Raw genomic sequence first — 27990 nt, forward strand, 5'->3', positions numbered from 1 at the left:
CCCCTGCTCTCCACATCTCAGGATTCTGGATTGTATTTAGCTGGACTTGGGATCTTGTTGCTTAGGTGTGTCTGCATCTTCCAAATCCATCTCAGCAGCAACTGACATACATAGGATCTGGAGGTACCGTGTGGTAGATGCTACATAAAGAGAGAAGTTTGAATCAAAATTAAGAGGTCAATTGGACTGAGTTCTAGTATCAGGGTGGTGCCTGAGGGAACAACTGAGGTTAAGTCGTAGTGTTGGCAGTAGGGACTATGGCAAAGATGACTCGGGAGATTAGATTTGCAGGGGATAAAGCGGGCTGTATGACAGCTGAGCCGTCTTGAGGATCCAGCTTACCCACAATCTTTCGGAGGCAAAGAGGTCGCTTTTGTTCCGGCACTCTGATGATGAGGAAGTAAAAGGGCAAGCCTGAAAGGGCGATGCCAATGCCAATGAGGGAGTTGATGGTATCACTGTAAAGTGGGACAGCCACCAGGAAGATGGTGCAGAGGCAGAAGACAATGGGGAAGAAAAGGCTGAGCTAAGAGCACATAAGAAACAACTGAGGTTAGACAGCTCAGGATTAACAGCTCAAATAACATCACACACACACTGAATGTGAGAGCACTAAGCCTTCTTTCCAACCCCCTTTATCTCAACACATCACCACCACCAAATCCTAGGCAAAGATTTCTTAATTAAGTATCTCTAAGGACGCCCCCCAGCACCCACAGTGGAATAGAGGTGAGTTACCTTGAGGGGTCGAGGCCGATCAGGCTCCTTCCAGCGCAAATAAAGCTGACCCACAATGGAAAGCCCCACAAAGAACCAGTAGCTGAAGCTGTAGTAGTTAATGAGCTGGAAGATGTCGTCCACACACAAGTAGACCAGTGCCATGGCACCCTGTGGGCACAAGCCTGGTGAGCGCATCGCACGTGGTCTTTGTTATTTCAAGGTACTGTTCAGTCCCCTTTATCACCCACACATCCTTCTGGTCAAGTCTTCAGTATCCCTGACAGTCCTTTTTATCTTCCCACCCTAGTTTCAATATGTTATTCATGCTAAGTCAATAGCCTCAGTTGTTTTTTCAGTGCATTCTTCAAATACTTGCCAAGTTAATCTATAAAGCACAGCTTTAAAAAATTCCGTAAATCTGCCTAAGAGTGTCTCCTAATGTCTCCACCATACTTTTCCAGCTTCTACCTAATACCCAGCTCCACATTGCTTTACCTCAGGACTTACGCTGTCTCTCAACCTAAAGCCCACTGCTACAGTTTGTAACTGTAACCTTAAAAGGCCTCCTGGTGGCCTAGGGGTTAAGTCTCAGTGCTATCACCTGGACAGTGGCAGATGGCCGGAGTTTGATCCCCAGCCAGGGAGCTGCCCACATGGAACAACAGACCTCTCCTGACTCTGCTGCTCACCTAAGCAGTGTCTTTCAATAGATCTGCCTGTTCTGCTTCCCACTCTGTCTCTGGTGAATCCTCTCACTCCGCCTCCCCACACCTCTGGCCTACATCCCAGCTCTTCTATGCAAAAATAAATAATAAAATCTTAAAAAAAAAAAAAAAAAAAGTTTGCCTCAAATGCACCTTCTCCAGGACTTTCCTGTTGGACATGATCATTTTCTTGCCTTAAACACTATATCATTGCCTTGGCAATTATTACAGCACGTTCCATGTACTTTATTCCTTATTCTAGATCAGAGGATATTACTGTTCCCTAGAGATAGCTTCTCCCTTAGGACCACGGCAGCAGTTAGCACACTACCTTGTCACAGCGGGTGATCCACCAATAGTTTTTCTATTAGAATCTCCTTTAGAGCTTCTGGAAAGCTAGAATGGTTGCATCAACTGTTAACTAGTTTCCCCCACGTTCTGGCTTTTAGCCTCATCCTTGAGGTCACTTACATTGAAAAGCAGAGCAGGCACCGGTGTGAATCGATAAACATGAATCGTGGAGATGGCATCAGGGAGATGACCTTCTCTTGAGCCCACAAAGAAAAGCCTGTTTTGGGTAAGGTAGAAGTTGAGAAGCTTCTGGAATGCTGGGTGTGGTATGGCTCACATGCCACACATCCCTACCTCTGCTGTCCCCCCTCCTTAAAAAGAATTTTAGAGAATGGAGTTCAATGCTGAGATTAGTGAGGACTGGCAGCTGCTGATAGGAACAAGAAAATCAAAGAGGTGGTGAATATCATTTGGGGTGCTCGGTGACTAAAGTCTGGGTCCTGTGAGTCCTACCCTCCCCAGCCATGGCTCTTCACAGTGCCCTCCCTCATGAAAGTGCCACTCATACCTAGAAGCAGCCACAATGGAGGCATTGAGACCACCAAAGCAGGATAATGCAACTGCCACTGGAATTGTCCAGTTGAATATTCCAAAAAGCTGGTCTGCAAAAGTCTAAGGGAAAGGAATAGGTGAGAGTCATTAGCAGGACCTATAAAGGATGTAGGCATGGATAAACATGCCCCCAGATCCCCCTTACTGGGAGCCCAGCCCTTCCACAATAGGAAAATTGGATCTTCTTGCAAGTCCAGTACCCTAAGCATACTCCTTTCAAGAACTACCCCATTTCTGGGACTTGAAAAAGCTGCTATATGCCCAGAAGCCCACAAACACACCCTCACTCTCCTCCTGTTAGTGAAAATCCTTACCACAGCAACAGCATCACTGGACAGGATGTCCTTCATGTCTAGCACGGTGTAATAGGCCACATTGGTCAAGATGTAGATGACGGTGACAATGGGCATGGAAATACCAATGGCGAGAGGCAGATTCCTACAGCCGAACAGAATGATGGATACATTAGTCCACAGTCACATCCCCCCCATTTCTCCTTTATTTTTTTAAAGATTTATTTATTTATGCAAACAAGAGCTGTGGTGTAGGCCAGAAGGGCGGGGGCGGGGGGGGGGGGGCAGTGAGAAGATTTACCAGAGACAGATTGGGGAACAGAACAGGTGGATCCACTCAAATACACTGCTGAGGGGAGCAGCGGGTGAGACAGGAGAGGTCTGCTGCGCCATGTGGGTAGCTCCCTGGCTGGGGATGGAACTTGTGCTGCAGTGGCTGCTCATAGCTTCATAGTGCTGAGACTTAACCCCCTGTGCCACCAGGGAGGCCCTCCATCTCTCCTTTAATCCTTACAATACCACACCAATCCAGGGACAGGACCTCCTTGGGCATTTCCTTTGAAGTTGAATAAACTATTTGAAGTTGCCTAGGATAGTGGCTTAAGCTCTTAAAAACTAAAGAGCATCAAGGGAAGGGGATAACATATTAGAGAAAGGGCTAAACGAAAAAAGATTAAAAGAACTATGTCAGAGTAAAAGCACAGGAAGATCGGAGGTTTATTGGTTTTATTTTTTTACCCAGTGATCTTGTTGGTATCAGGATTCCTTCTCTAAGATTGTCGATACTGGAAAATTTATTTTTTTTAATTTAAATTTTATTTTTATATTCCCCATACAATTACAACCCCTTTATTTTTACCCCTAGCCCTCCTTTCCCCACCCCCACCCCCCAACCCCCGTAGAGTGTCTCTTGTTCATAGTTATTTGTTGAATTTTTTTTTAAAGATTTATTTATTTATTTATACAAGATTGATGGATTGATTTATACAAGCACTGGGTACAGTCAGAAGCGCGGGAGGGTGAGAGAATTCACCAGAGCCAGAGCGGGAAGCAGAGCAGGCAGAAGGACCGAAGTACACTGCTGAGGGGAGCAGCGGGCGGCAGGAGAGGTCTGCGCACCATGTGGGACCCTCCTCCGGTGGCCGGGGAGCAGCCGGGGATCGAACCTGTGCTGCAGAGGCTGCGGGCAGCTTCGCAAACCAGCGCTCAACCGCTGCACCACCGGGGAGGCCCCTATTTGTTGATTTTGATATTTTCTTTCTTATAGTTATTCTTTTTCCTGGTCCCTTATTTAAGTTTTCTAGATTCCTGCTTGGAAAATTTATTTTAAGGTTGAGAAATAAGCAGAGATTATGAAGGCAAACTGTGAACTTTAACATCTCCAAAGAATAAGACACCTCAGGAGGAAGAACAATGCGTGTATCTGAACAAGCAGGCTAGAAGTCATGTCCACCCCAGCCACCTTACTCAGCGTGGGAACCTTGGATGCCATCCTCATGGGTGGCAAGAGAAAGATGCACAAACTTCAAGGTCCCTCTAGCCCCATAAAGCCATAATCTTTATAAATATTTTTCACAGTGAGACTGCAGAAACAAATGTGGGGGTGGGGGGGGGGCAGGGCTTGGAGGAGGGAGGGACACCCAAGTAGTTCAGCTTCTGTCCAGTAGGTGGAAGCACCACCCAGGTCTCCATTCTGCAGCCTTTATATTCTCTCAGGGTTGCAACACTGAATGTGTTGACGGAGTATCCCCTGTTTCTCAAAGTCAAAAGGGTTCATTATTCTTTTGACTTAAACGTTTACGAAGATTTCACTCCCTGGGAAATCTTAATTCCCTGAGCCAGGAAAGGCTCTAGAGATCATATAATTCACCCCCATCAATTACAAAGAGATGGCAGGGACTCCAGCTCATCCAACAACTCAGTGGAAAAAGAGGCTCCAGGCCGGTAGACTCCCTACCACGTGCTCTTTTCACTCTGATGACTACAGGGTCATTTAAAGTAAAAATGGTGAGGTCAGACCATTGAGTAGCTAAAACATACAACTATATCCGTATGAATCTGAAAAACATGGACAGGATCAGAAGGGAAACTACAAGTTTCTGGGAGTCTATGATCTAAAGTTATCTCTAGGGATATGAGTGGTGAAAACTCTATTGAGCTATGGCCTGGGTTCCATCCCTGGCCAGGGAGCTGACCCACATATGGTACCGCAGACCTCTCCTGTCTCGCCCGCTGTTCCCCTCAGCAGTGTATTTCAGTCAGTCTGCCTGTTCTGCTCCCCACTCTGTCTTTGGTGAATACTCTCACCCTTGCCCCCACTTCTGGCCTGTACCCCAGTTCTTCTACGCAAAAATAAAAAAAATTTAAATTTAAAAAAGTATATGTGAGCACATGGTATACCTGCTTTAATTAATGCAGAATGTATAAAAAAAGTGAAAATGCCTTTTTAAATTTTTTCTTTTTTTTTTAAAGATGTATTTATTTATACAAGCACTGGGTACAGTCAGAAGCGTGGGAGGGTGAGAGAATTCACCAGAGTCAGAGCGGAGAGCAGACAGGCAGACTGATGAAATACACTGCTGAGGGGAGCAGCAGGCGGCAGGAGAGGTCTGCGCACCATGTGGGACCCTCACCAGGAGGCCAGGGATCGAACCGGCGCTGCAGAGGCTGCGGGCAGCTTCACAACCCAGAGCTCAACCGCTGCGCCACCGGGGAGGCCCTAAATTTTTTCTTAAAAGAAAATATATATATAGGGGCCTCCCTGGTGGCTCAAAGGATTAAGATGAAGCTATCCGAAGCCACTGCAGTGCAAGTTCAATCCCCGGCCAGGGAGCTAACCCACATGGCACAGCAGACCTCTCCTATCTTGCCTGCTGCTGCCCTCCGCAGTGTATTTCAGTCATTCTGCCTGTTCTGTACCCTGCTCTGTCTCTGGTGAATCCTCTCACCCCCCACATCTCTGGCCTGCACCCCAGCTCTTGTATGCATGGATAAATAAATCTTTTAAAATATATATATATAGAGAGAGAGAAAAGTCACATCTCAACTATTACCATGGTCATGGACAAGTTGCTTCTCTGACCAGGGGCTGACAAAATCAACTGTGGCAATTGTGGTATGTTTTCTAGCACAGCAGGAGCTCAGTAAGTAATGATTATTGGATAAATAATCCCATATTGGCCATAGCAAGTTGAAGGAAAGATACCTACCTCTCAGGATTCTGGATTTCTTCAGTGACATAGTTAAGGGTGTCCCAACCCGAGTAGGAGAACAGAGCTGAGTACAGTGCCAGGGCGATGTCGCCCATGGCAAATGATGAACCCTCAAAAGAATTCTCAAAGTGAGTTGAAGCTCCTAGAACCCAAAAACATGGAAAGACAGAAGGATTAGTGGCCTTTCCCCAAGTTCAAGTGATCCAGTAAAGGAATGGAAACTGTAACAGATAGTGAGTGGCTTAGAACACCTTGGGGGACCTCCCTGGTGGTGCAGGCCATTGAGCACAGTGCTGTGAAGCTGTCCGCAGCTTCTGCAGTGCCGGTTCAATCCCCGCCAGCCTCGGAGCAACCCACATGGTGAGCAGACCTCTCCTGTCTTGCCCGCTGCTCCCCTCAGCAGTGTATTTCGTTAGTCTGCCTGTTCTGTTCCCCACTCTGTCTCTAGTGAACCCTCTCACCCTCCTGCACATCTGACCTGTACCCCAGTTCTTGTATAAATAAAATAAATCTTTAAAAAAAAAAAAAAAAAAGAACACCCTGGGCAGCATGGATACCAATGAAGGAACAGAAGAGAGACGAACAGCATGGGGATTTGACAGGAAAGACATGGGGTAACTTTCTAGGATGAGAAACAACCACAGAAGAGTTAGAGAACAGGAGTGATGCAGTTCTGTCCTGCCCCTCATGCAGTCAGATCCAACCCCCTTCCTAACACTACACAGCTAATCCAGGGTGGAGGAAGAGAGAGCTCAGTGTGCCAAGGTCAGCAGAGTAGCTGTGGGGGAGGTGTGTTCATACTGGAAACTGGAGTGGCCACAAGGAGTTCATGGATGCCCCAGCCCGCTCCCCAGGGAAGAACAATCAGCCACAGCATTGGGCTCAATAATCTGCAAAAGCCAGCTCCCAGCACTCGGTTGTCAGCACTTTTAACAAGACCAGTTTCCCTCTGGGAGGCAGCATGTACAGAAGTTAAAAGACAGACTTTGGGCTCAGTCTGTTGGGGGACAAATTTTAGCCCCGCTACTTATTAGCTAGGGTCCTGGGCAAGATAATTAATCCTGCAGCTTCAGCTCATTTATAGAATGGGGATAGTGATAGTACCTACAAAATAGGGTAGTGTGCAAAGGGCAGTTAGAGGGTTATGGCTCATAGAAAATGCTTAACAAATGTTACTACGAATATTATTTCTTACCTTGACCAAGTTTAACAATGCCTGCGATGATGACTGCAATCAATGCCACTAATTTAGCATAGGTGGACAAATCTTGTACCCGCGTTCCCCACTTGACATTGGCACAGTTGATGAAAGTTAAGAAACCTGAAAGAAAAATAATACTGATTGGTAACCAACTCTACCATCTGGAGGGCTTTAGATTCCCAACGCGCTTTTCCAGTAGCAATCACCAAAATAGATCCTTTAGCCAAAGAGGTGTTTGATCTTGCTCTGCTTCAAAACCTTTGCCCAGAAGGTCCTCACTGTTATCGTCCAGATGCCGTCGCTAAGTACCTGGGTCCATACACACATACTCAGCACTCATGGAAAGCACAAAAAGAAGTGACTGCTGATATGCTTACGTACAAAGTGCTCACAGGAGTGGGAGGCAACTGGTCACTGTACAGGATTAGTGATATGCTCTGGCTGTTAGCTCTGACAAGTCACAGTGTCCCCCCCTCCTCCACCCCTGTACTCCCAATATGAGCTCCAGGATACAGCACTCTGACTCTGCGGTATTACTGTCAACCTTGACAAGTCGTGTTGTGACTTAGTCAATGTCTGGACTGGCAGGTCAGGATTAGGATGGAGGCCAGACTTCTCACTCTGCCTGCCAGCTCAGCTGTTTGTTTCGTGCTTGGAAAGATTCTTGGAGCCGAGATTGCTCTAGAATGGGGAATGGGCATAGTTCCTGATTGGACAATGAAAAAGTAAGAGCCACAAACATTCCTCAAATCCTTCTGCTCTGAGATAGAGGCAGTCCCTTTACCTGGGTGAGCACCTATAAAGTTTATGGATCTCCCTTCTAGTGGGATTCCTTCCTTAACCTAAGGCTCCCACAAGACCCAAAATTATCTGTCAAGAGTCATGTCTGTATGTCCACAATATAGGCATTTTTCTAAGAAAAGCACCATAGCTTTCATTAGAATCTCAGAGAAATCCTTTACCCTCAAATTACAATCTGCTACTTCAGAAGAATTCAAGAAAAGCCATACACGCTATGAGGTTGACCAGAGCCCCAGGATGTGGCCAGGAAGAAAGTCAAAAGAAACAATTCTAAGACTCAGCAGAATGTTCTTCAGTCCCCTCCAGCCTCTTAAGCAGGCAAGCACAAATGCACCTTCCCTGGGCCACAGAGGGAATATCATCATCACTCCCTCCTTCCCAGCTCGGCAACTGGAGCACTAGAAGGATTTAACTGCCCTTCTCCCCAGGGCTCCAAGGGCAAGGTCAGTGAGGCTGCCTTGCCAAAGATAGCAGAGAAACAAGGCCCCATGCTGGGCTGGCCTGCTTCAGGCCATCAGCCCAGTCAGAAGATATTCACTGTCAGCTCTGACTGGTGTGACCCTCTGCGTCTGTGTTGCTAGTCCTCCTGTTTTGTTGTGTCCTGGCCTTATTACTCACACTGGCCCAGATGTTACTCCATCCTGAGAACTAGGGAAGAGAAGGCTCTCAGAACAGCTGTCCATTGACCGTCTCTCCCTGTCCCATTCTATTCTACTCACTGCCCAAGTTCTTGTCTGCATTTTCTGGAAAAGGGGCTTTCTGTCCTACACACATTTGCATTTCTGACTAATAAGCAAGACAATAAATAACCAAATCTTATCACAGGGCTGGGCAAAAATGCACCCATAACTCCAGGCCACCCCAGTGCTAAGTTAATAATTAAAGACACGGGTATACACTCTCCACAAGCACCCCACAAAATGACCAAAGTACCTGTGTATCTTGCCCTCCACAAACCTTTCAGATCTGTGGATCCTTCTCAATCACCATCCTCTCCTCCCCACTGGACTTCAGCCTCTGCCAATCAGGAGCCCTCAAGCCCCTTCTCCATCCTATAACCTCTAATCCTTCCCCTCAGGCTCAGCTGCCAATTTCCAAACAAGCCAAGTTTCCTATTAGAAACTCAGAGACAACTCTGATACTGTCAAATTCACAAGAGAATAGAATCCCCTAATTAAAATTCATGGTTAGGGCCTCCCTGGTGGCGCAGCGGTTGAGCACTGGGTTGCGAAGCTGCCCATGGCCTCTGCGGCGCCGGTTCGATCCCCGGCTGCTCCCAGGCCACCAGAGGAGGGTCCCGCATGGCGCGCAGACCTCTCCTGCCGCCCGCTGCTCCCCTCAGCAGTGTACTTCGGTCCTTCTGCCTGCTCTGCTCCCCGCTCTGGCTCTGGTGACTTCTCTCACCCTCCCGCGCTTTTGACTGTACCCAGTGCATGTATAAACAAAACAAACGGACAAATAAATAAATAAAACATGCCTCTAACCAAAAAAAAAAAAAAATTTTTTTTAAATAAATAAATAAAATTCATGGTTAGCCCTCAGGGTAACCATGGGTCAAACTTCAAATGGGGATGGGCTTAAGGGGTCTAGTTCTGATTGTAGCACTGAGCTGCAGGGTCTGTTCTCACTCCATCCGGGAGTGTGGGCAGGGGAAAGCCAACTCATCACCCTTTACTACAACAAATTCTGAAAGGAAAATACATGGATTGCTTACACTTTTATCCCTACTGTGTCTCTACTTCCACATCCATCCATTTGTAGTCCTCCTCTTACCCTCCAACATGTTCACCTCCCCCACTCCAGAGCCTTACTTCTTAGCCACTGACCCATTATCTTTCCCTGATCTGCTCTCTGTATTATATTCCTGTATCCTGTATTGAGCACAGGAAGGCTCAGTGTGAATTAAGGGAGTCCTATGGAAAGAACCCATGGAGCAGAAGAACTGTCTGAAGAGAGCTGGCCCTCACCTTCCCCAAGGCCCAGCTTCCTCCCGGGCCTCCTGGCCATGGGAGCAGGGAACAGGAAATGGGTATGGCAAACAGCAGTGCTGACTGGGCTCTTTATCCCACCCCCAGCGGATACAGCTGACCAGAAGGCCCAGAGCCCAACCAAGTGTAGGGCTCTTGAAGCCCAACCCCGGAGGCATGGAATGAGGGACTGAGGTTAGATAATATACAAGCAACTGCAAATTAACCTCAAGAACAAAGATGCCCTACCTGCAGACCTGTAGGTGCAATTCACTCTCCACCCAATACTGGGCCAAGTCCACCGGAAGATGACCTGAAATCACCTTAGACCTTTGACCCAGGTACAGCTTCATTCCTGCCTTGACCCCTGCTTTGCAGGAAGCAGAAGCTAAAAGTCACTCCTGGGCCTCCCCGGTGGCGCAGTGGTTGAGCGCTGGGTTGCGAAGCTGCCGGCGACCTCTGCGGCGCCGGTTCGATCCCTGGCTGCTCCCCGGCCACCGGAGGAGGGTCCCACATGGCGCGCAGACCTCTCCTGCCGCCCGCTGCTCCCCTCAGCAGTGTGCTTCAGTCTTTCTGCCTGCTCTGCTCCCCGCTCTGGCTCTGGTGACTTCTCTCACCCTCCCGCGCTTCTGACTGTACCCAGTGCATGTATAAACAAATAAATAAATAAATAAAACATGCCTCTTTAAAAAAAAAAAAAGTCACTCCTATAACCCCCTATAGAGTTGCTTCTGAATGGATCAAACACAGCCTATATGGGCTCCCCTGGAGTAGGAGCCTGGTAAGTCAAGCACTAGGACCCAGTTCTGGAACTAAAAGCCAGGAGGACATCCAGCGAGGTTGATTCCAATTCCCAGATTTAGTTTAAATGCCCAAACTAAATAGTCCCTGAAAAAGAATATTAAACCTACAATTCTCCCGGCACCATTAGTTTTAAATACATACATACAAAATTTAGGTCCCCATTTAATCCATTTTCTCCTTCAAATTCCCAGGAACTATAACTTCAACACTATCAGGCAACTCATTTCATTTTTAGAGCTCAGTAGCTTTTCCTTCCACTAAGGCAGAAATGTCTTCCTCTCAGCTTCTTCCCAGTAGTGCTAGACCTGTCCTCAGGAACATAAATCCCCAAATGTAATGGTCCTTCTTATCATTAACGATGATTACTCCATCCTCCTTGATTCTTCTCTCTTTCAGGCTAAACTGTCCATTTTTCCAACCCCATGTACAACAATATGGCTTCCAGACCATTCACCATCAGTGCTCTTAGAGTCATTAGAGAGAAATGCATTACCTATCAACTTGGTCTGGGTCAAAGTTGAGACTTTGACCTTGGGACTGGGCCAAAAACAATTTTTTGAGAACTGATAATTGGTAGGTTTTTAACTGAAGGATAGACTCAGTCAAGTTCACTTTTCATCCCTAGCAGAGAATCAATAACCATTATGCAGTGCCAACACTAATCAAGTCTTTCCTTTAACCATTATCTCTCCTTCCACTTCCCAAAAAAACCCTGATTTTGTACATGTTTATATGGAGGGGAGCAGGGCACCTTTAAAGTTTTCTACCTGCATCTGTGTGTACCCTGAAGTGTAATTCTTTGATCTCAAATAAACACTCCTTGCCTTTTTAGTTACCTCCTAAAATTTCAGGCTGGCAAAATAACACAATGGAGTGCTAGCAGCAGTGAGAATGAACCATCTCCAACTACGGACAAAAATATGAAGTTCACAAACATTAAGTAGATGAGCCAGAGACAAAGTAGTACACACCCTCTATATCTATCTGCTTACATATGGATAAGCAAAACAAATCCATGCTATGTCAGAACCGCGATTTCCCTCTGTGTACATAGCTGGGAGGAACACAAGTGGGGGTGACTTCTTGATAGACATGTATTCCATTCACTAGACAATTCATTAAGTTGTGTATTTAAGATGTGCAGTGTTCCTTTAGTAAATAAGTTGAATAAAAAATTTAAATGTACCCAAAAAATGAGGTTAGCTTCGCATGGCTTGTTTTTATTGAGTCCACACAGGTTACTAGCAATTCTCCTTTCTTCTGCACATACTTTGCTAACCAGTTATAACAGATAAACCTAGAATTTGAGAAGAAATCAACCTCAAGTAATTAGTGCAGAATGCCGAGAATTCCCCTCTTTCTCATTCCTGGTAAGCCATGTCATCACATTGCATCTCACCAGAAAAATGGCCCCAGGAGGCAGAAGAGTGTCCGTGATGCAATTTGAGAAAGACTGGACTGCTTTTCTTTCATAGAAAAACTGGGGTATAAGCCAGAGGTGTGGGTGGGAGTGAGACGATTTAGCAGAGAGAGAGTGGGGAGCAGAACAGGCAGATTACTGAAATACACTGCAGAGGGTGAGACAAGAGATGTCTGCTACGCCATGTGGGTCAGCTCCTTGGCCAGGGATCGAACTCAGGCCGTGAAGGTGATAGCACTGAGACCCACTTCTGCTGATTTTAAAGATGAAAATGGGCCATGAGCCAAGGAATGCGGACAGCTCCTGAAGCAGGAAAAGGCAAGAAAATGGATTCTCCCCTAGAGCCTCCACAAAGGAACATGGCCCTGCTGACACCTTGACTTCAGTCCAGGGAGACCCATTTTACACTTCTGACCTACACAACTGTGAGATAATACATTTATGTTATTTTTACCCATTAAATTGGTGGAGTTTTTTTAAAGATTGATTTATTTATGCATACAAAAGCTGGGGTGCAGGCCAGGGGTGTAAAGGGGGGAGGATTCACCAGAGACAGAGTGGGGAGCAGAACAGGCAGACTGACTGAAAGACACTGCTGAGGGGAGCAGTGGGAGACAGGAGAGGTCTGCTGTGCCAGGTGGATAGCTCCCTGGCCGGGGATCAAACTCATGCTGCAGTGGCTGCCGATAGCTTGGGGGTGCTAAGACAACCCCTTGGCACCACCAGGGAGGCCCCCCTTTTGTACGGATTAAAATCTTTATGCAGAAAGCAATGTATTCATTCTTACTTATGTTCCGCTTTTATCTGCACCACGCTTCTTCCCTTAGGATGGGGATTTATTCCCATGCATTGTTACTAAGGGGGAGACCTTCAGGAAACTTCCCTAAATGAAATCCAATCCTTGGACAGCACCACATAATAATTCTTACCAAGGTAAGTTGGTATGATCAACAGAAACTGGAGCCTTTCTAAGCGATGGGTCACCTATCTGCAATGAGAGGAAGCACTTCTCCTGTCCAGCCGTCTGAAAAAACCTACCTGCAGGCAGAGCGCTGGAGCAGTACTGGTAATATTGTTCACGACAATTGCTAGGAAAGTGAAAAAGGAGAAGTAAAATTCTTTGGCAGGGCTCTGGATCTTGGTGCACTGGAATTGTCCTTATAGTGCAATCAAAGAATCAAAACATGACCTTGCTCAGAGGGAGCAAGCACCCCTCATTATAGCAAATCCACCAACAGGCACGGCTCTCTTCGCTAGACGACATCAATCTCTGCTCTTTCAGCAAATCCATCACTTTTGAACAAAGTATATCTTGTCATATTCTAATCAAATATAAAAGCCTCTCCTTGCAATAAAATAAAAGCAAATTTGTTTATTAGTCTTGTTTCATGTTTATAGATATGTCTAAAATACCATTCCTAATCGTCCATCCTATTTTCTGCAAATGCACTGATGAGCAACTTTTCCACTTTTCTTCTTTCTTTCTATATAATACCTCATGCCTCCAAAATACCCGGATTTACACTTTCATCTGTGGTTTTTCTTTTCTCTAAAATTTCAGTCATATTAAGCCAACCTCCTTCCCAATCTATGAAATCTGCTCCATCCCTCGCCAGAGTTTTTCCTTAGGGTCCCTTAGCACTTACAGTCAGGTACCCTGTTCTGTGTTCCCTTTTTTCTTTCACATAAACAGCCTTCAGCTGGCAGAGAGATAAAAATTCCCCCTGCGCTCAGTTCACTATCTGGAACCTCAGAGTCACCACCAGTGACACATCCCAGGTGTCTTCTGACTGGCAACATCCTTCCTCCCACAGCAACCGGCAGACACAGGACAGCAGTCCATGGGCTAACCTGGTGTGAGCAAGCCCTTCGTCGCATGTTGCTCAGGAAAAGAGCTCACGTCTCTGTGTTACTTCAGTCTACATATAACCCGTCATCCTGCTGACTGGTATGCTCAGGCCTGCTAATACCAGCTGTCTCCAGAACATTCTATGGCTGCCGTTTCCTCAGAAGGACCAGATTTAAGCTCTCTATAAATAGCCTCAGATCTTCTGCCTGAAGTCAGACATGTCAAGTTTTTCCTCCTTTTCTCTAATGTTTTGTTAGTGTTGCCTAATGCTGATTTAAGCTACTCTCTACACTTTCAAAATCACTTTTTCTCCCTGGTTCCCTTGATGTATTATTTCCTGCATCCCTCCCGGATGCTGTTATGCCTTTCCGTAGCAGACGGTCCTCAAACTCTTTTTTACCTTTTCAGGCTACAGAACCATTTTGCTTAGTCAGGCATCATGGGGAGGCGGGCGGGCATCAAGCAAGACGACACTGCAAGCAGAATCCCTGGGTCAATGAATCAGATTCCTCCCACTCTGCCTCCTGGAACGCAGTCAGCACTTCAGTCCCCGTGGCTCTGCCCCACTCGGCAGGAACAGGCAGGCAGCTTACACCAGGAGCCTCTCCTGTTAAACCACTCCATCTGCTCCCTGCTCAGACCCAGCTAGTCCTTGCTCATCACTCGTTACTGGTTTGCTCAGCTAGGTCCAGATGAGGTCCTCCAAAACAGAACCCCAGACCTGCGTGAGCCTCAGAATCACCTGCAGAAAGTTAACTTACAGTGTCAGGGCTCCACCCCAGAAGTCCTGATTCAGGAGGCATGAGACAGGGTTCCCCAATGTGTCTGATGACCTGCCTGCTGTGGACACGCTACCTTAGGTAATCATCAAACAAAACCCTCACATCCAGATCAACCAGGGTCAGAATAAGCCTGGCTGCTCACTGGCATCACTTGACAAGCTTTAACCAAGTGCAGCATTCAGGCCCCAAGACCCTGCTGTGGAGCCTGGAGGTCTGTCAAATTTTCCAAGCTCCCAGGGGACACCAGAGAACTTCTCTTTGCAAGGTGCCCATTAGTTCTCCTCAGCAGCAATTTTCTGCCTCAATTCTTGTTCTCCAAGCCACTTCCTGTTCTCCTAGCCAATGAATCAGGTTTATTTGGGTTCAGGAACAAGGAAGAGAGGACGGAGGGAGGAGTATATCCATCCCCAGGCCCACAGATGATTCTGATGTTGTTTTTTGAAGATGTTGGGTTTGGAGAGCGGGGTCCTTGGGTTCACTCTTGGAAAGGTTTCACCAGAGCTCCCCTCTCACCAGCTTACACCAGGAAGCTCTCCTGTCAAACCACTCCATCTGCTCCTGCTCAGACTCAGCTAGTTCAAACCTGCGAGTTTCCAGACAAGTTTCTCCAAGACACATAGACGTTAGTTATATCCAAAGGGGCAGGTTTATTATAAAAGGGAGGGAACTTGTAAAGGGAGGACACTTGTAAAGACACAAATGGTCAGAAAGGGCTGCCCCAAAAGGGACAGGTTTGCTTAAGAGAGAGAGGCCTGCAAGGTCGCAAGTAGGCGGCCTTGAGGAGAGCTGCCTCTGCTGAGGGAGGTCAGTGAAGAGAAGCCCCAGCATGGTGCAGAGGGACAGAGAGTTGGCAAAAAGGAGCACCTGCAGAGTCACAGGTGGGCAGAAAGACTGCTGCCCCATGCCAAGGCAGAGATTGTACTGATAGATGCCTACCCTTTGGGAGAGGCTCATTCCTTCAAGGAATGGTTTGTTTGTTGTTGACTTTGAATAAACTGTAGAATTTGAAAGGGGCCAGATTTCTGCAATGGCCCTCAATCTCCATATCTTCAGCTTCAGGTCTGTGCTCCTGCCACCCCCTACAGCAGTCTGATACCTGCTTGGGGCTTTGTGCTCTATGATTTAGGAATTGGCCTAAGGATCTTAGCTCCTCTAGCTGGGTTAATGGCTGTTAATCCCTTCTATCCCCACCTCCAGCTCTTGGCATTGTGTGAGCCAGGTTTCCGATCTTATGGTGCCTCCTTTCCAGTTCTTCTATCCTCATCCTCCATTATTTCCAATGGACAGCCAGGGTTGGAGCCCACTGTCTCTAGCTCCTTCCCTAGCTTCTCAAGGCTTCTGCTGAGGGAAAAAGGACAGAGAGGAAATGCCCTGGGGTGAACCCCTGAGAGACTTCAAGATCAAATCAGCACAGAGATCTACTCCTCATTGCTTACCCCACATCAGAAAGCACCCGGAGTCCTGCCTCCAGTCTGTTTGTTGCTGTGAACATGGGACATGAAGTTTCCTGGCCTCCAACTTTAAAATGACTCTTGGGAAAACCCCGTGGGTAATGTGACTAGCTTCCAAGTAGAAAGTTCAAAGGGTAAAAATCAGCTAGGCCCCAGCATCTGTATGTTCCACCTCATTAGCCACAAGTACATGAAGTCAATTGTTCTGGCACCAGGAGAAGCTGTATGTGGACACCAGGCCAAACCTCTGAGACAGACACACAAGGATCCAGAGTCCTGGCCAGTCCACAAGTGGTTCTGACTGACTTGGGGACCAGCTGTCTGCCTCCTCTCTGCTCTGTTCCTCCCACTACTATCTTGAGCGCCAACAGCACAAAATGCCTTTCTCAGCCAAGTTGAATCTAGAACCATTCATCCAGCCAACATTTGCTGAAGCACCTACTATATGCAAGTCACTAGGGTCAAGCACCAGGGACACAAAGATGCTGCCTACACCATAAGAATAGTAATTTGTTCACTGGGGGCCATACATATTTGTCACTAGATGAAGGCTAAACAAGACCAAAAAGTCCAGGTCACAGGGTGGGCAAGTGTAGGCATGCCAAGGCAGGAGAAGGCATGCCCGACGCTGCCAATAATGGGACAAAATATGTTGGGCCCAGAGAAAGGGCAGTTGGGTAGACTGGGTGTCTAGCCCTGAACTCTGCCAAGAAAAATGTTCTCCCCCTCCTGCAAAAGAGGAAGAGGAACCTCAGCCCTCCTTTTTGCTCCCTGAGCTACTGTCAAATTTAAACTGCTTTTAAGTCACCTAAAGACAGAATGTAGAAAAGTTTTAGAAATGTATAAGATACATATGATTGTGAATATAATTTGCAGTAGTTGATACCATTTTTGGCGGATGATTAGTTTAGGTCATTTACATTCTTGCATATATCATCTAATTTAATCTGATAGAGTAGGTCTATTATCTTTATTTTACAACTAGAAAACGAAAGGCACTCAGCCAGTGAACAGTTTCAAAGCTTGTAGACTTTCCACCACACCACATGCCTCCCATTTACATGCAAAGATACGGGTCTGGGAGCAAGATTATCTCCCCCCTGGGGTACTGTGGCTTCTGGTTTCAGAGAACTGGAACATTCTTCAAAGAGGTCTGGAGAGCCAGAATCTTCAGCTTCAGGAGGCTGCCTGCACACTTCTCTGGTTGGGGCAAGCAACCACTGATAGTATCCTGGACAGGACAGTGAGTTTCCTTTGGAATTTAAGAACTCAGAGTTCATTCATCCCTCCACCCATCATCCATACATCCATAACAAGCATATATTGAGCACCTGCTATGTTCTAAGCCCTGTGCAGGCTCACAAGCAAACATGGACAATTACAAAAAGTAGGTGCTATGAAAGTCAGAGGCAACCTATCCAGTCTGGGGCAGAGGTGGGGGACAGGTGGACACCAAGACTACTGGTCCCTGAACTGAGTACAGGGATGTTAGTGCTGGAGTTGAGAGAAGAGAGACAGAATTCCTGGCAAAGAAGGCAACATGTGATTGCCCTGACAGTGAAATAAGCAGGAAGTCACACACACATACACACAAAATGCTTACACAGCAATAATCAGTAAATGATTTCAAGGTCTATTTGTGATACTAGCATATCTAGGGGTATAGTTCATCAAGGGTTCTACAGGAAGACTATGCCTATAAACAAATAGTAAACCACTCTGATAGGAGAAGAAACTGTATTTGTTCTTTTGAAATTGTCCCTGTTTGAATAGAAAACAATGAAAGTAAAGTAGAAATATATATTAAGTCTCTAGAGAGTCTCTGTAGAGATCCCATTCCACAGATGAGGAAACTAAGGGCCATAAATTTGCCATGATTTGACCTGCTTCCATGCTCTTAACCCTCATGCTTTGCTGCTTCCCAAGAGATGAAGGTATGGCCCACATAGTTCAAGGAAGAAAAATGCTGACTCAGTGTACCCAGGCATTCCAACCACAGAGACTTTATCATAGGGTTAGAATCTTCAATCCTGGGCCTCCCTGGTGGCACAAGGGGTTAAGATGCAACCTATGGAGCTGTCCGCAGCCTCTGCAGCACGAGTTTGATCCACAGCCGGCCAGGGAGCTACCCAGATGGCACAGCAGACTTCTCCTGGCTCACCCACTGCTCCCCTCAATAGAGTATTTCAGTCAGTCTGCCTGTTCTGTTCTCCACTCTCTCTCTGGTCTGGTGAATGCTCTCACCCTCCATACCTCTGGCCTGTATCCCAGATCCTGTATGCATAAATAAATAAATCTTTACAGAAAAAAAAAAAAAAGAATCTTCAAAGCTACTTTTCCAGAAATATTCCTCCAAACCAACCTAAGGCAGGGTTAATTCTTTCCCATAAACTACTCCCTCAACCTTGGCCCCTCCCTCTAATGACCACCCTACTTGTCTTTGGAGTCAGTCTTGTGGAAAACATATCTACATTCCCTCTCCTTCCCAGGCCTGGCATCCGCTCCACCACACCACTGAGAAGACTGCCAGAGCTCCTCTTGTCTTTCCAGTTGCCAATTCCAAATGACATTCCATTTATCTCACATAAAGTTCCCTCTAGAGGGGGCCTCCCTGGTGGTGCAAGGGGTTAGGCGCAGCACTGTGAAGCTATCTGCAGCCTCTGCAGCATGAATTTGATCCCCAGCCAGGGAGCTGCCCACATGGAGCACCAGACCTTTCCTGTCTCGCCCGCTGCTTCCCCCAGAAGTGTATTTCGTCAGTCTGTCTGTTCTGTTCCCTGCTCTGTCTCTGGTGAGTCCTCTCACACACACCCCACACACACCTGTGCCTTATGTCCCAGTTTTTGTATGCATAAATAAATAAATCTTTAAAAAAAAAAAGAGAGAGAAGAAAAGAAAATCATAAAGGTCCCTCCAGAAAGACTACTTTTGAATGTAAACTCACCACCCTTGGGTATACCATCCATCTTCTGAACACCCACATTCCCACACAAACCACATTAGAATGGTTCACACAACTGTCTCCCACCGACTGTGAGCTACATGAAGGTAGACAGAGTAACAGTCATCCTTGTATCCTCAGGGCCTGGACACAGAGCGGACACTCAATTTCATTAGATGAATGAACTATCTGAAATCCAACTCTACCCTCACTGCCTAAAAGTCTGCTCTACATAAGTCACCAGCTGATAAACCCAAGTGACTCCACTCAGTCCTCATCTAGGTTGGCCCCTTAGCAGACTGGACCCTGTTAGCCACTAATTCTTCAAATTGCTCTCTTCTGCTCACCAGCTCCCAGTGTCCCTCCCACCTCTCTGGATGCTTCTCTGCCTTTTTGTAGAATACCCTCAAAACTGATATTCCTCAGAATGCTGCCTTAAGCTCTTTTTCCCTCACTTTCTACATCCTGTCCCAAAATCATATCATCTGCTATTGTGATTTCAATTACCATCTACACACTGATGATTCCCAAAAGCTTATCACTAGCCCAACTGCCATGAAACCAGATACATATGCGTATGCAGCCACCTATTGGGCATTGCCAGGCACATCAAACTCAACCAAAACTTTTCACATCAATTTCTCTTAAATCTGCTGCTCCTCCAGAGTTCACTCTAAACAACTGGCATCACACCACCCGAACCAGAAACGTGGGCATCATCAGTTACCTCTACCCAGATCTAGTCAATGTCCCAATCTTAACCAGTCTCCTCATCCCTAAAACCAAACACTAGTCCACGCCCCAATCCTCTCTCACTAGAACCATAGCAGCAGCTTCCTAACTGGGCCAGAGTAATCTTTATAAAAATCACAACTTTTAAAATCTAAGTCACAAATGTCACTCTCCCGCTTTAAGAGCCTAAACAGGCTTTTCATTGCCTTAGGGGAAAACACACCAAACTCCTTAATATGGTTGGTGTGATAGATTATGTTTTCCAAAGAGGTTTTCTACAATATCTCCCATCCCACACAGTTTTCATACAATGTTACTTTGACACTCCACCCAAGAAGAGGTAGCGTTTGTGCACCTTGACACTGGATGTGCTTCTGTGAGTGTTCTACCTACAGAGTACAAAGGAGTTACACCCTTGTAACCTTGGAGGTCATAAAAGACAATGCAGCTTCCACTTTGCTGCTGGGATACTCAGTCTGGAAGCCTCAGCTACCAGGTAAACAGTCTGACTGTCCCGAAGCTGCCATTTTGTGAGGAAGCCCAACGGAGAGGCCATATGCAAAGGCCCTAATACAACTTGAAGAGAAAAAAATGCCCATTTAGTCCCCATCTTCCTCTGTGTCCCACTGTTGCAGCTCCTGACACCTCCTGACTACAATCACATGACCCCCTGGGCCAGAACTCCCTGACTTAGCTCTTCCCAAATTCCTGAATCACAGAAGCCATGAAAGTTGAAAACAAAATGATTACTGCTTTAAGCCATTAAGTTTTGGGTGACTTGTTACATAGCAATAATAACTAAAATAGCTTCAAAGCCCTGAACAACCTACTCTCTGACTTCCACCTACCTCTACACACCAAAACTCAAAGCTCCTACCTGCAACTCAACACCACATCCCACCTGACCTCTCAACGTGTCAAAGATGGTCTTGGATTTTGTGTTCAAGTTTTCAGTGTTCAGCTGAACAGTGAGATGCTCCTCTTCCCTAGCTTAATCCATCATTCAGTGTCAACTTAAGTTTCCTCGAAGAGGGTTTCTAAACTCTTAGGTTAGTTCAGGTCTCTTGTGGCTCGCCATAGCTTTTCTCACCTTTTCTTTACATTGCTTCTCCCTGCTCCTAGAATGCCCTTGCACCCTTCTTCACCCAACAGATATTTACTGAGTACCAGGCCTCCCCGGTGGTGCAGCGGGTTGAGCGCAGCTCTGTGAAGCTGTCAGCAGCCTCTGTATCACCGGTTTGATCCCGGCCGGCCAGCAAGGGTCCCACATGTCGCGGCAGACCTCTCCTGTCTCACCCGCTGCTCCCTTCAGCAGTGTACTTCGTCAGTCTGCCTGTTCTGTTCCCCACTATAACTCTGGTGAATCCTCTCACCCTCCCGCACCTCTGGCCTATACCCTGGTTCTTGTATAAATAAATAAATCTTTTAAAAAGTATATATATATATATATATATATATACTTTAAAAAAGTGCACCATCATCTCAGTCCCCTGTGCTCCTCCCACTTATTGTCTTTAAAAAAGTATATATATACTTTAAAAAAGTATATATATATATATATATATATATATATATATATATATATACTGAGTACCTCGCAGACCCCGGCACTGTTCTCAGTGTCAGAGATACAGCAGTGAGTAAAACAACATCTTTGTTCTCATTGTGTTTACATTCTAGAGGGAAAGACAGACAACCAGCAAATAAATAACATCAAAAGACAATAAGTGGGAGGAGCACAGGGGACTGAGATGATGGTGCACGGGTGCAATGATGAAGGAAATTCTATGGGGACTACTCTGGGTTGAGGGGAAGCAAAAACTGTCTAAAAATTAACAATGATGTAAAAAAATATATAAAATTAATTTTTTTTCAAAAGATTTTTTTTTAAGATTTATTTATTTATTTATACAAGCACTGCACTGGGTATAGTCAGAAGCGCGGGAGGGTGAGAGAATTCACCAGAGCCAGAGCAGGGAGCAGAGCAGGCAGAAGGACTGAAGTACACTGCTGAGGGGAGCAGTGGGTGGCAGGAGAGGTCTGCGTGCTATGTGGGACCCTCCTCCAGTGGCCGGGGAGCAGCCGGGGATTGAACCGGCGCTGCAGAGGCTGCGGGCAGCTTCGCAAACCAGCGCTCAACCGCTGCTCCACCGGGGAGGCCCAAAAATTAATTTTTTAAAAAAAGGTGGTAAGTGCTGTAAAGAAAAACTAAACAGGATGGACACTGAGCGAGGCCATTTGAGATAGAATAAGTCTCTGTCTAAGGATGAAGACAAGAAATGTTGTGAGGGAACAAGCTCTAAAGACATCTAGGGGAAGGGCCTTCCAGACAAAAGGGACAGTTTAAGTACAAAACTCCTAAATCAGGAGCTTGCTAGGCATGTGGGAGAAAAAGCTGGAAGGCTCATAGACTAGCACCCAGGGTCCTGACTCCTGTCTGTGGCTGTGAATGTGGGACATGAAGTTTCCTGGCCTCCAACTTTGAAATGACTCTTCAGGGGGCCTCCCCGGTGGCGCAGCGGTTGAGCACTGGGCTGCGAATCTGCCCGCAGCCTCTGCAGCACCGGTTCGATCCCCGGCCACCAGGCGAGGGTCCCACAGGCGCGCAGACCTCTCCTGCCTGCCGCCCGCTGCTCCCCTCAGCAGTGTCCTTCGGTCCTTCTGCCTGCTCTGCTCCCCGCTCTGGCTCTGGTGAATTCTCTCACCCTCCCGCGCTTCTGACTGTACCCAGTGCTTGTATAAATAAATAAATCTTTAAAAAAAAAAAATGACTCTTCAGAAAACCCAGTGGAGCAGAGAGAATGAGGGTGAGTGAGAGGTCTGAGGTGACTCAGAGAAGGGGCATGGAACAGGCCTGCTAGGCGGAGGTAAGTGAACTTCACCCAGTCCTTGACCCTTTTCTTTCTTCAAGCTGGGTGTAGAACCGTCTCCTGAGTAAGTCACACCCCACCGCCTCCTCGCACTCACCACTAATTCCTGTCTCCTCCACCACACTGCGAGACCCTACAGACAGGGGCTCTGCCTTTCAGGGCCGTATTTATGGAACCCACCACATTCAGTGCATTTTGCTCAAATAATCAAAATGTTCTTTCTTTGTTCTGTTTCCATGCCAGACACACCCCGCCCTCCCCCGCCACCGATTACTAGAAGGCTTTCCCAGTGACTGTAGTACTAGGATGGGGCTGACCAGAGAGTGAACACATGCCTGGCCAGTAGACAGCACACACACACTCTCAGCGCTGCACACTCAGAGGCTGGCACGGTCTTTCACACACCAGTGTTTTTTCGTTGTTGTTTTTTTTTCTTTTTCAGTCAGTTGTGATTCACTTGGTAGGAAAATGACTGACCCTGGGACATGAAGATCTACCCTGGTGTGGCACCCAGCAGAAGCCCAAGGTGCCCCCTCTGCCTCATCATGCAGCCCACTTTCCCTGTTTTAGATGGCAGCACTCCCCACCCCATCTGCCCAAGCTTTCATTCCTCAGCATCAGCTGAGAGCCCTCACACCATCACATCCACAAGTCCTACAAACTCCACCCTACAACTATCTCTTTATCTATCCCCTGGTCTCCATTCCAAAAGCCCTGTCCAGGGGGCTCCCTGGTGGCCCAAGGGGTTAAGTCTCAGCACCATGAAGCTATCAGGAGTCACTGCAGCATGAGTTTGAAACCCAGCCAGGGAGGTGACCCACATGGCACAGCAGACCTCTCCTGTCTCACCCGCTGCTCCCCTCAGCAGAGTACTTTAGTAGATCTGCCTATTCTGCTCCCCACTGTCTCTGGTGAATTCTCTCACCCCCCCCCCATACCTCTGGCCTATACCCCAGCTCTTGTATGCTTAAATAAAGAAATCTTAAAAAAAAAAAAAAAAAAAAAAAAGGGCCTCCCTGGTGGTGCAAGATACAGGACTATGAAACTATCCACAGCCACTGCAGGACGAGTTCAATCCCCGGCAGGGGAGGTAACCCACAAACATGGCACAGCAGACCTCTCCTGTCTCGCCAGCAGCATATTTCAGTCAATCCATCTGTTCCATTCCCCACTCTGTCTCTGGAGAATCCTCTCACCCCCACACCTCTGGCCTGTACCCCAGCTCTTGCATGCATAAATAAATCAATCTTTAAAAAAAAAAAGCCCCATCTACTTCATGTGGACCTTGTTGTACTTCCCTAAACATGTCTTTCAACCTTTCTGTCTCTCACTTTTTCCAAAAAACACTCCTCATGTGACCACCAGAGTTCTTCCTCCAAGCAAATCTGATTTCACTGCCCCACTTGAAATCAACAGCTTCCCCCAACTTTGAAGGTAAAGTGTAACCTCCTTATTAGGCAGATAAAACCTTCCTGGATCTGATCTTGTGCTATATTTCCAGTCTCTGCCTTACCTCCTCACCTTTCTCTTATCCTACATTCCAACCATACCAAGTATCTGGAATTCTCTGAACATTCTGTGCCTTTTTACATCTCCACACCTTTGAAAACCTACAGTTCCCTCTGTGGGAAGTATCCTAGGAATCTTTTCAAAACTGAGTTCAGCTATTGTACTCTCTATCACATCTTCCTAAGCTCTCCTCCCCACAAGAAGAAAATTGTCCTGCTTGCTCCTAAGATGCCTCTATCACCACATTTACGACACAGAGTGACAATTATTTGTTAATATGTCTGTCTCCCCTGGCAGACTGTGAGCTTTTAGATGGCCAGGGACACATGTTATTCTTCCTTGTTTCCCAGCACTGCGACTGTCTAGCCCTAATATGCCCTAAATGTTCCTGAAATAAATGAGAGCTCTATACTCAAGTTCCTCACTCGCTAAATCTGAAGATTTAGCCTAAGTCCTCAGGCTAAACAGAATGCCCTCACAGGCTCTGACTTGTACTGCGGGCTCATAAAACAAGTAACCGGAGGAAGAAATGCATGAGTCATATGTCCCCAAATCCTTGCAATCATGTTTGCTCTTCTGAACCTTCTTCTAGATAGATCTCTATGTCCCTCTGAACTTATTAAAGATGGAACAAAGTCCAAAAACTACTTATACAGTAACAACTCGTTTAGCTAACCTTGAACATTCAGGAGAAAACCAAGAAGTAGGAAATGGAAAATACCTAGAAGCAATCAAGAAATAGTCATTTTAGGACCTCCCTGGTGGCTCAAGGGGTTAAGTCTTAGCACTATGAAGCTATCGGCAACCACTGTAGCAGGAGTTTGATCCCTGGCCAGCAGATCACATGGCGCAGCAGACCTCTCATGTCTCGCCGCTGCTCCCCTCAGCAGTGTATTTCAAGTCATCTGCCTGTTCTGCTTCCCACTCCATCTCTGGTGAATCCTCTCACCACCACCCCTCCGCAACTCTGGCCTGTACCCCAGTTCTTATATGCATAAATAAATGAAATAAATCTTTTTTTAAAAAAAGAAATGAAATGAAATAGTCATTTTCAACACAGTCATCACCAATATGTTATAAATCATGACTCAAGTGTAATTTTCACTCAGTCTCATTTCATTCCAGCAGTAGCCTGGGAGTAAGTAAACAGTCGCTGCCCTTGCCTAGGGTCACACTGCTATTGAGCCCAGCCTCAAACACCAGTTTGGTAGACCTTTCAATCTACCAGAGTTGTCACCAATATATGCCATCAAGCCATGTGCTCAGCTCCATGCCTTTTATTCCAGGGAGCTCTGCAGACTGATCACATGAGACTATTATTCCTATATGCTTTGTAGGCATGGATTTCTACAAGGGTGTACATGAGCATGTGTGAACGTGGGTGTAAAGGGTTTGAGTATGTCTCTATTCCCAAATTAGAAGCAGCAAATTAAAAATGGGTGACTGATAGGAAGTAGGCACAATGCCAGAAGCAAGGAATGACAGCTGTCAGAGATGCCACAGATCAAAATCATAAAATAATAAAACCGGAAGAACGAAATCAGACCAGCAGTCTGAGTCTACTGAGAAAGCACATGCTCTTCCCCGCCCCAGTGGTCTGGAAGCCCTTAGCGTCACAGAAGAATTGAGATGTGCAACGAGGACCCTGAGTCACCCAAAGAATGTCATATTATAAAGGCAACGAAGATGGTTAAGATAATCGAATGCTGGTGCTTAAAGGGATGTCATCATCTTGGAAATTTTAGTTAGAGGGAATAAACCTTCTGCCACACAAAATATGTAGCTACAGCTACATACCCGCATTGGAGGAAGTACCAAGACCCAGGGACCCAAAATTACTTTCACCAGTAAGTCAATCTACCAGAACATCAGTAAATGATGCAAGAGAAATTACAGCTCACATTTAAGACCTCAGGGGAAAGCCTCCCTCTTGCAACACAAGGCAAGGCTCTCCACCCCTCCCTGAAGTTATCATGCATGACAAAAATCCCCACACAGAGAATGAGTCTGACCCATTCAGGGGCACACAAAGCACAGCAGGACCCAATAGAGGACAGCCTGTTCTCTGTGCAACAGTAAAATCAGGGAGGCTGGAGATGGGGCAGTGGAAAAACTGATAAGAAAAGGGGACACAAGGATTACTGGAGAGCATTGATCCAGGGAGTAACTGCACCTGGTACAAAATTCCAGCACCCCACCCCACCAAGTGCTGCAGCTGCTGCTGCTGGGGCAGCTGCCCCTTAAACTGACAAAATTTCTGAGCTTCTCCATAACTGGGGTTTGGGAGGACTCTCCAGGGTCCCAGGGTCTCCCAGGCTGGAGAATAGAGGCACCCAGGAGATGAGACTGTGAGGGACCAGCCTCTCAGTACCACCAACATGCCTTTGCTGAGTGCACAGATTTAAATATTTCATTTATGAGATGTAGAAAAAGTCAAGATGAAGTGAAATGACAGTTTTAAGAGTCTAGCCCACAGAAAAACTCATGCAAGTGCAAAGGATATTAACCGTAGCATTACTGGTAAGACAGAAAAACTGGAACCAACTTAAATGGCCATGAACAGAGGAACAATTAGTGAAACAGTACATTCTTAAAATTATCAGGGAATAAAAAAACGTTGGTCTGGAGCCTCCCTGGTGCGCAGGGGTTAAACACACAGTGCTATCAAGCTATCACCAGCCACTGCAACATGAGTTCAATCTCCGGCCAGGGAACTAACCCACATGGCGCAGCAGACCTCTCCTGTCTCACCTGCTGCTCCCTTCAGCAGTGTACTTCAGTAGATCCACCTGGTCTGCTCCCCACTCTGTCTCTGGTGAATCCTCTCACCCCCCACACCTCTGGCCTACACCCCAATTCTTGTATGCATAAATAAATAAATCTTTAAAAAAAAAAAAAAAAGAAGCTGGTCTCTAAAAAAGAGTGTCACTGATAATTCTAGGGATAAAGCAAATTATAAAAGTATATGTATACTAAGATCCCATTTTTGGAAAACTATCTCTTGAAGGAGCAAGAAGGAAACTCAGGAAGGGCATGCAAACTGCCAACAGTGCTTACCACGAGAAATTAGCAGAAAGGTAAACTGCTTTTTTTTTCCTTTAAAACTGACACAAAAGATAGATTAATTTAACCAAAAAAATTTTTTTAAGTTTTTCAGAGGCATTCCTTTCCACCTCCTCCTTCCTTGCTGGCTGGACTCACACCTCCACTCACATCCCAATCTCCCACGGGCCCACACTTCCCCTCCCCTCCACTCCCCTCCCCTCCTGCCCAAGCCCAACTTACAGACGCAGGCAGCAGCTAGCAGGCGGCCAGCAGCATAGGGAGCAAAGCAGCTTGGGAAGAAGGGCTGCACCAGGTAGTTGGCAAAGGCGATGGCAATGACGGCCTGGCTGGTGGGCTCGATGATCAGGAGGGAGGTCCAGAGTCGGATGAAGGCCAGGAATCCCCCAAAGGCCTCGAGGATATAGGCATAGCTGGCCCCAGATTTCTTAATGGTGGTGCCCAGTTCCGCATAACAAAGGGCCCCAAAGATGGAGAAGAGGCCCCCGACAGCCCAGATGACCAGGGAGAGGCCAAAGGAGGCGCTGTATATGAGCACCCCCTTGGGGGAGACAAAGATGCCAGAGCCAATCATGTTCCCCACTATCAGGCACACGCCATTCAGCAGCGAGATCTCCTTCTTCAGCTTCATCTGCTCGGGCTCAGAATTGGCCTCAGTGGCCAAAGGGGAGGCATTGGCCTCATGCTGGGGCGCCACTTCATACTTAACGCCGTCAACCATGGCAGAGGAGAAGAAGAAAGCCTTCACCAGCTTCCTGGCATTGCCCT

General features: G+C 46.7%; 1 protein-coding gene across 1 annotated transcript; it reads right to left on the reverse strand.

The window, feature by feature from the left end:
• Positions 1–36: 36 nt before the first annotated feature.
• SLC7A7 (solute carrier family 7 member 7) lies at positions 37–27985 on the reverse strand (the record flags this gene model as incomplete). The annotated part of the gene is made up of 9 exons (XM_084239768.1): positions 27445–27985; positions 7028–7153; positions 5830–5974; positions 2642–2765; positions 2284–2387; positions 1896–1992; positions 739–888; positions 343–526; positions 37–140 (listed from the first exon to the last, which is right to left on the reverse strand). Exons 1-9 carry the CDS (start codon positions 27941–27943, stop codon positions 37–39), a joined length of 1533 nt encoding a protein of 510 aa, XP_084095894.1. The 5' UTR covers positions 27944–27985.
• Positions 27986–27990: the final 5 nt, after the last annotated feature.

Source organism: Talpa europaea (assembly GCF_964194135.1).
Source record: "Talpa europaea genome assembly, chromosome: 8".
NCBI classification, from domain to species: domain Eukaryota; kingdom Metazoa; phylum Chordata; class Mammalia; order Eulipotyphla; family Talpidae; genus Talpa; species Talpa europaea.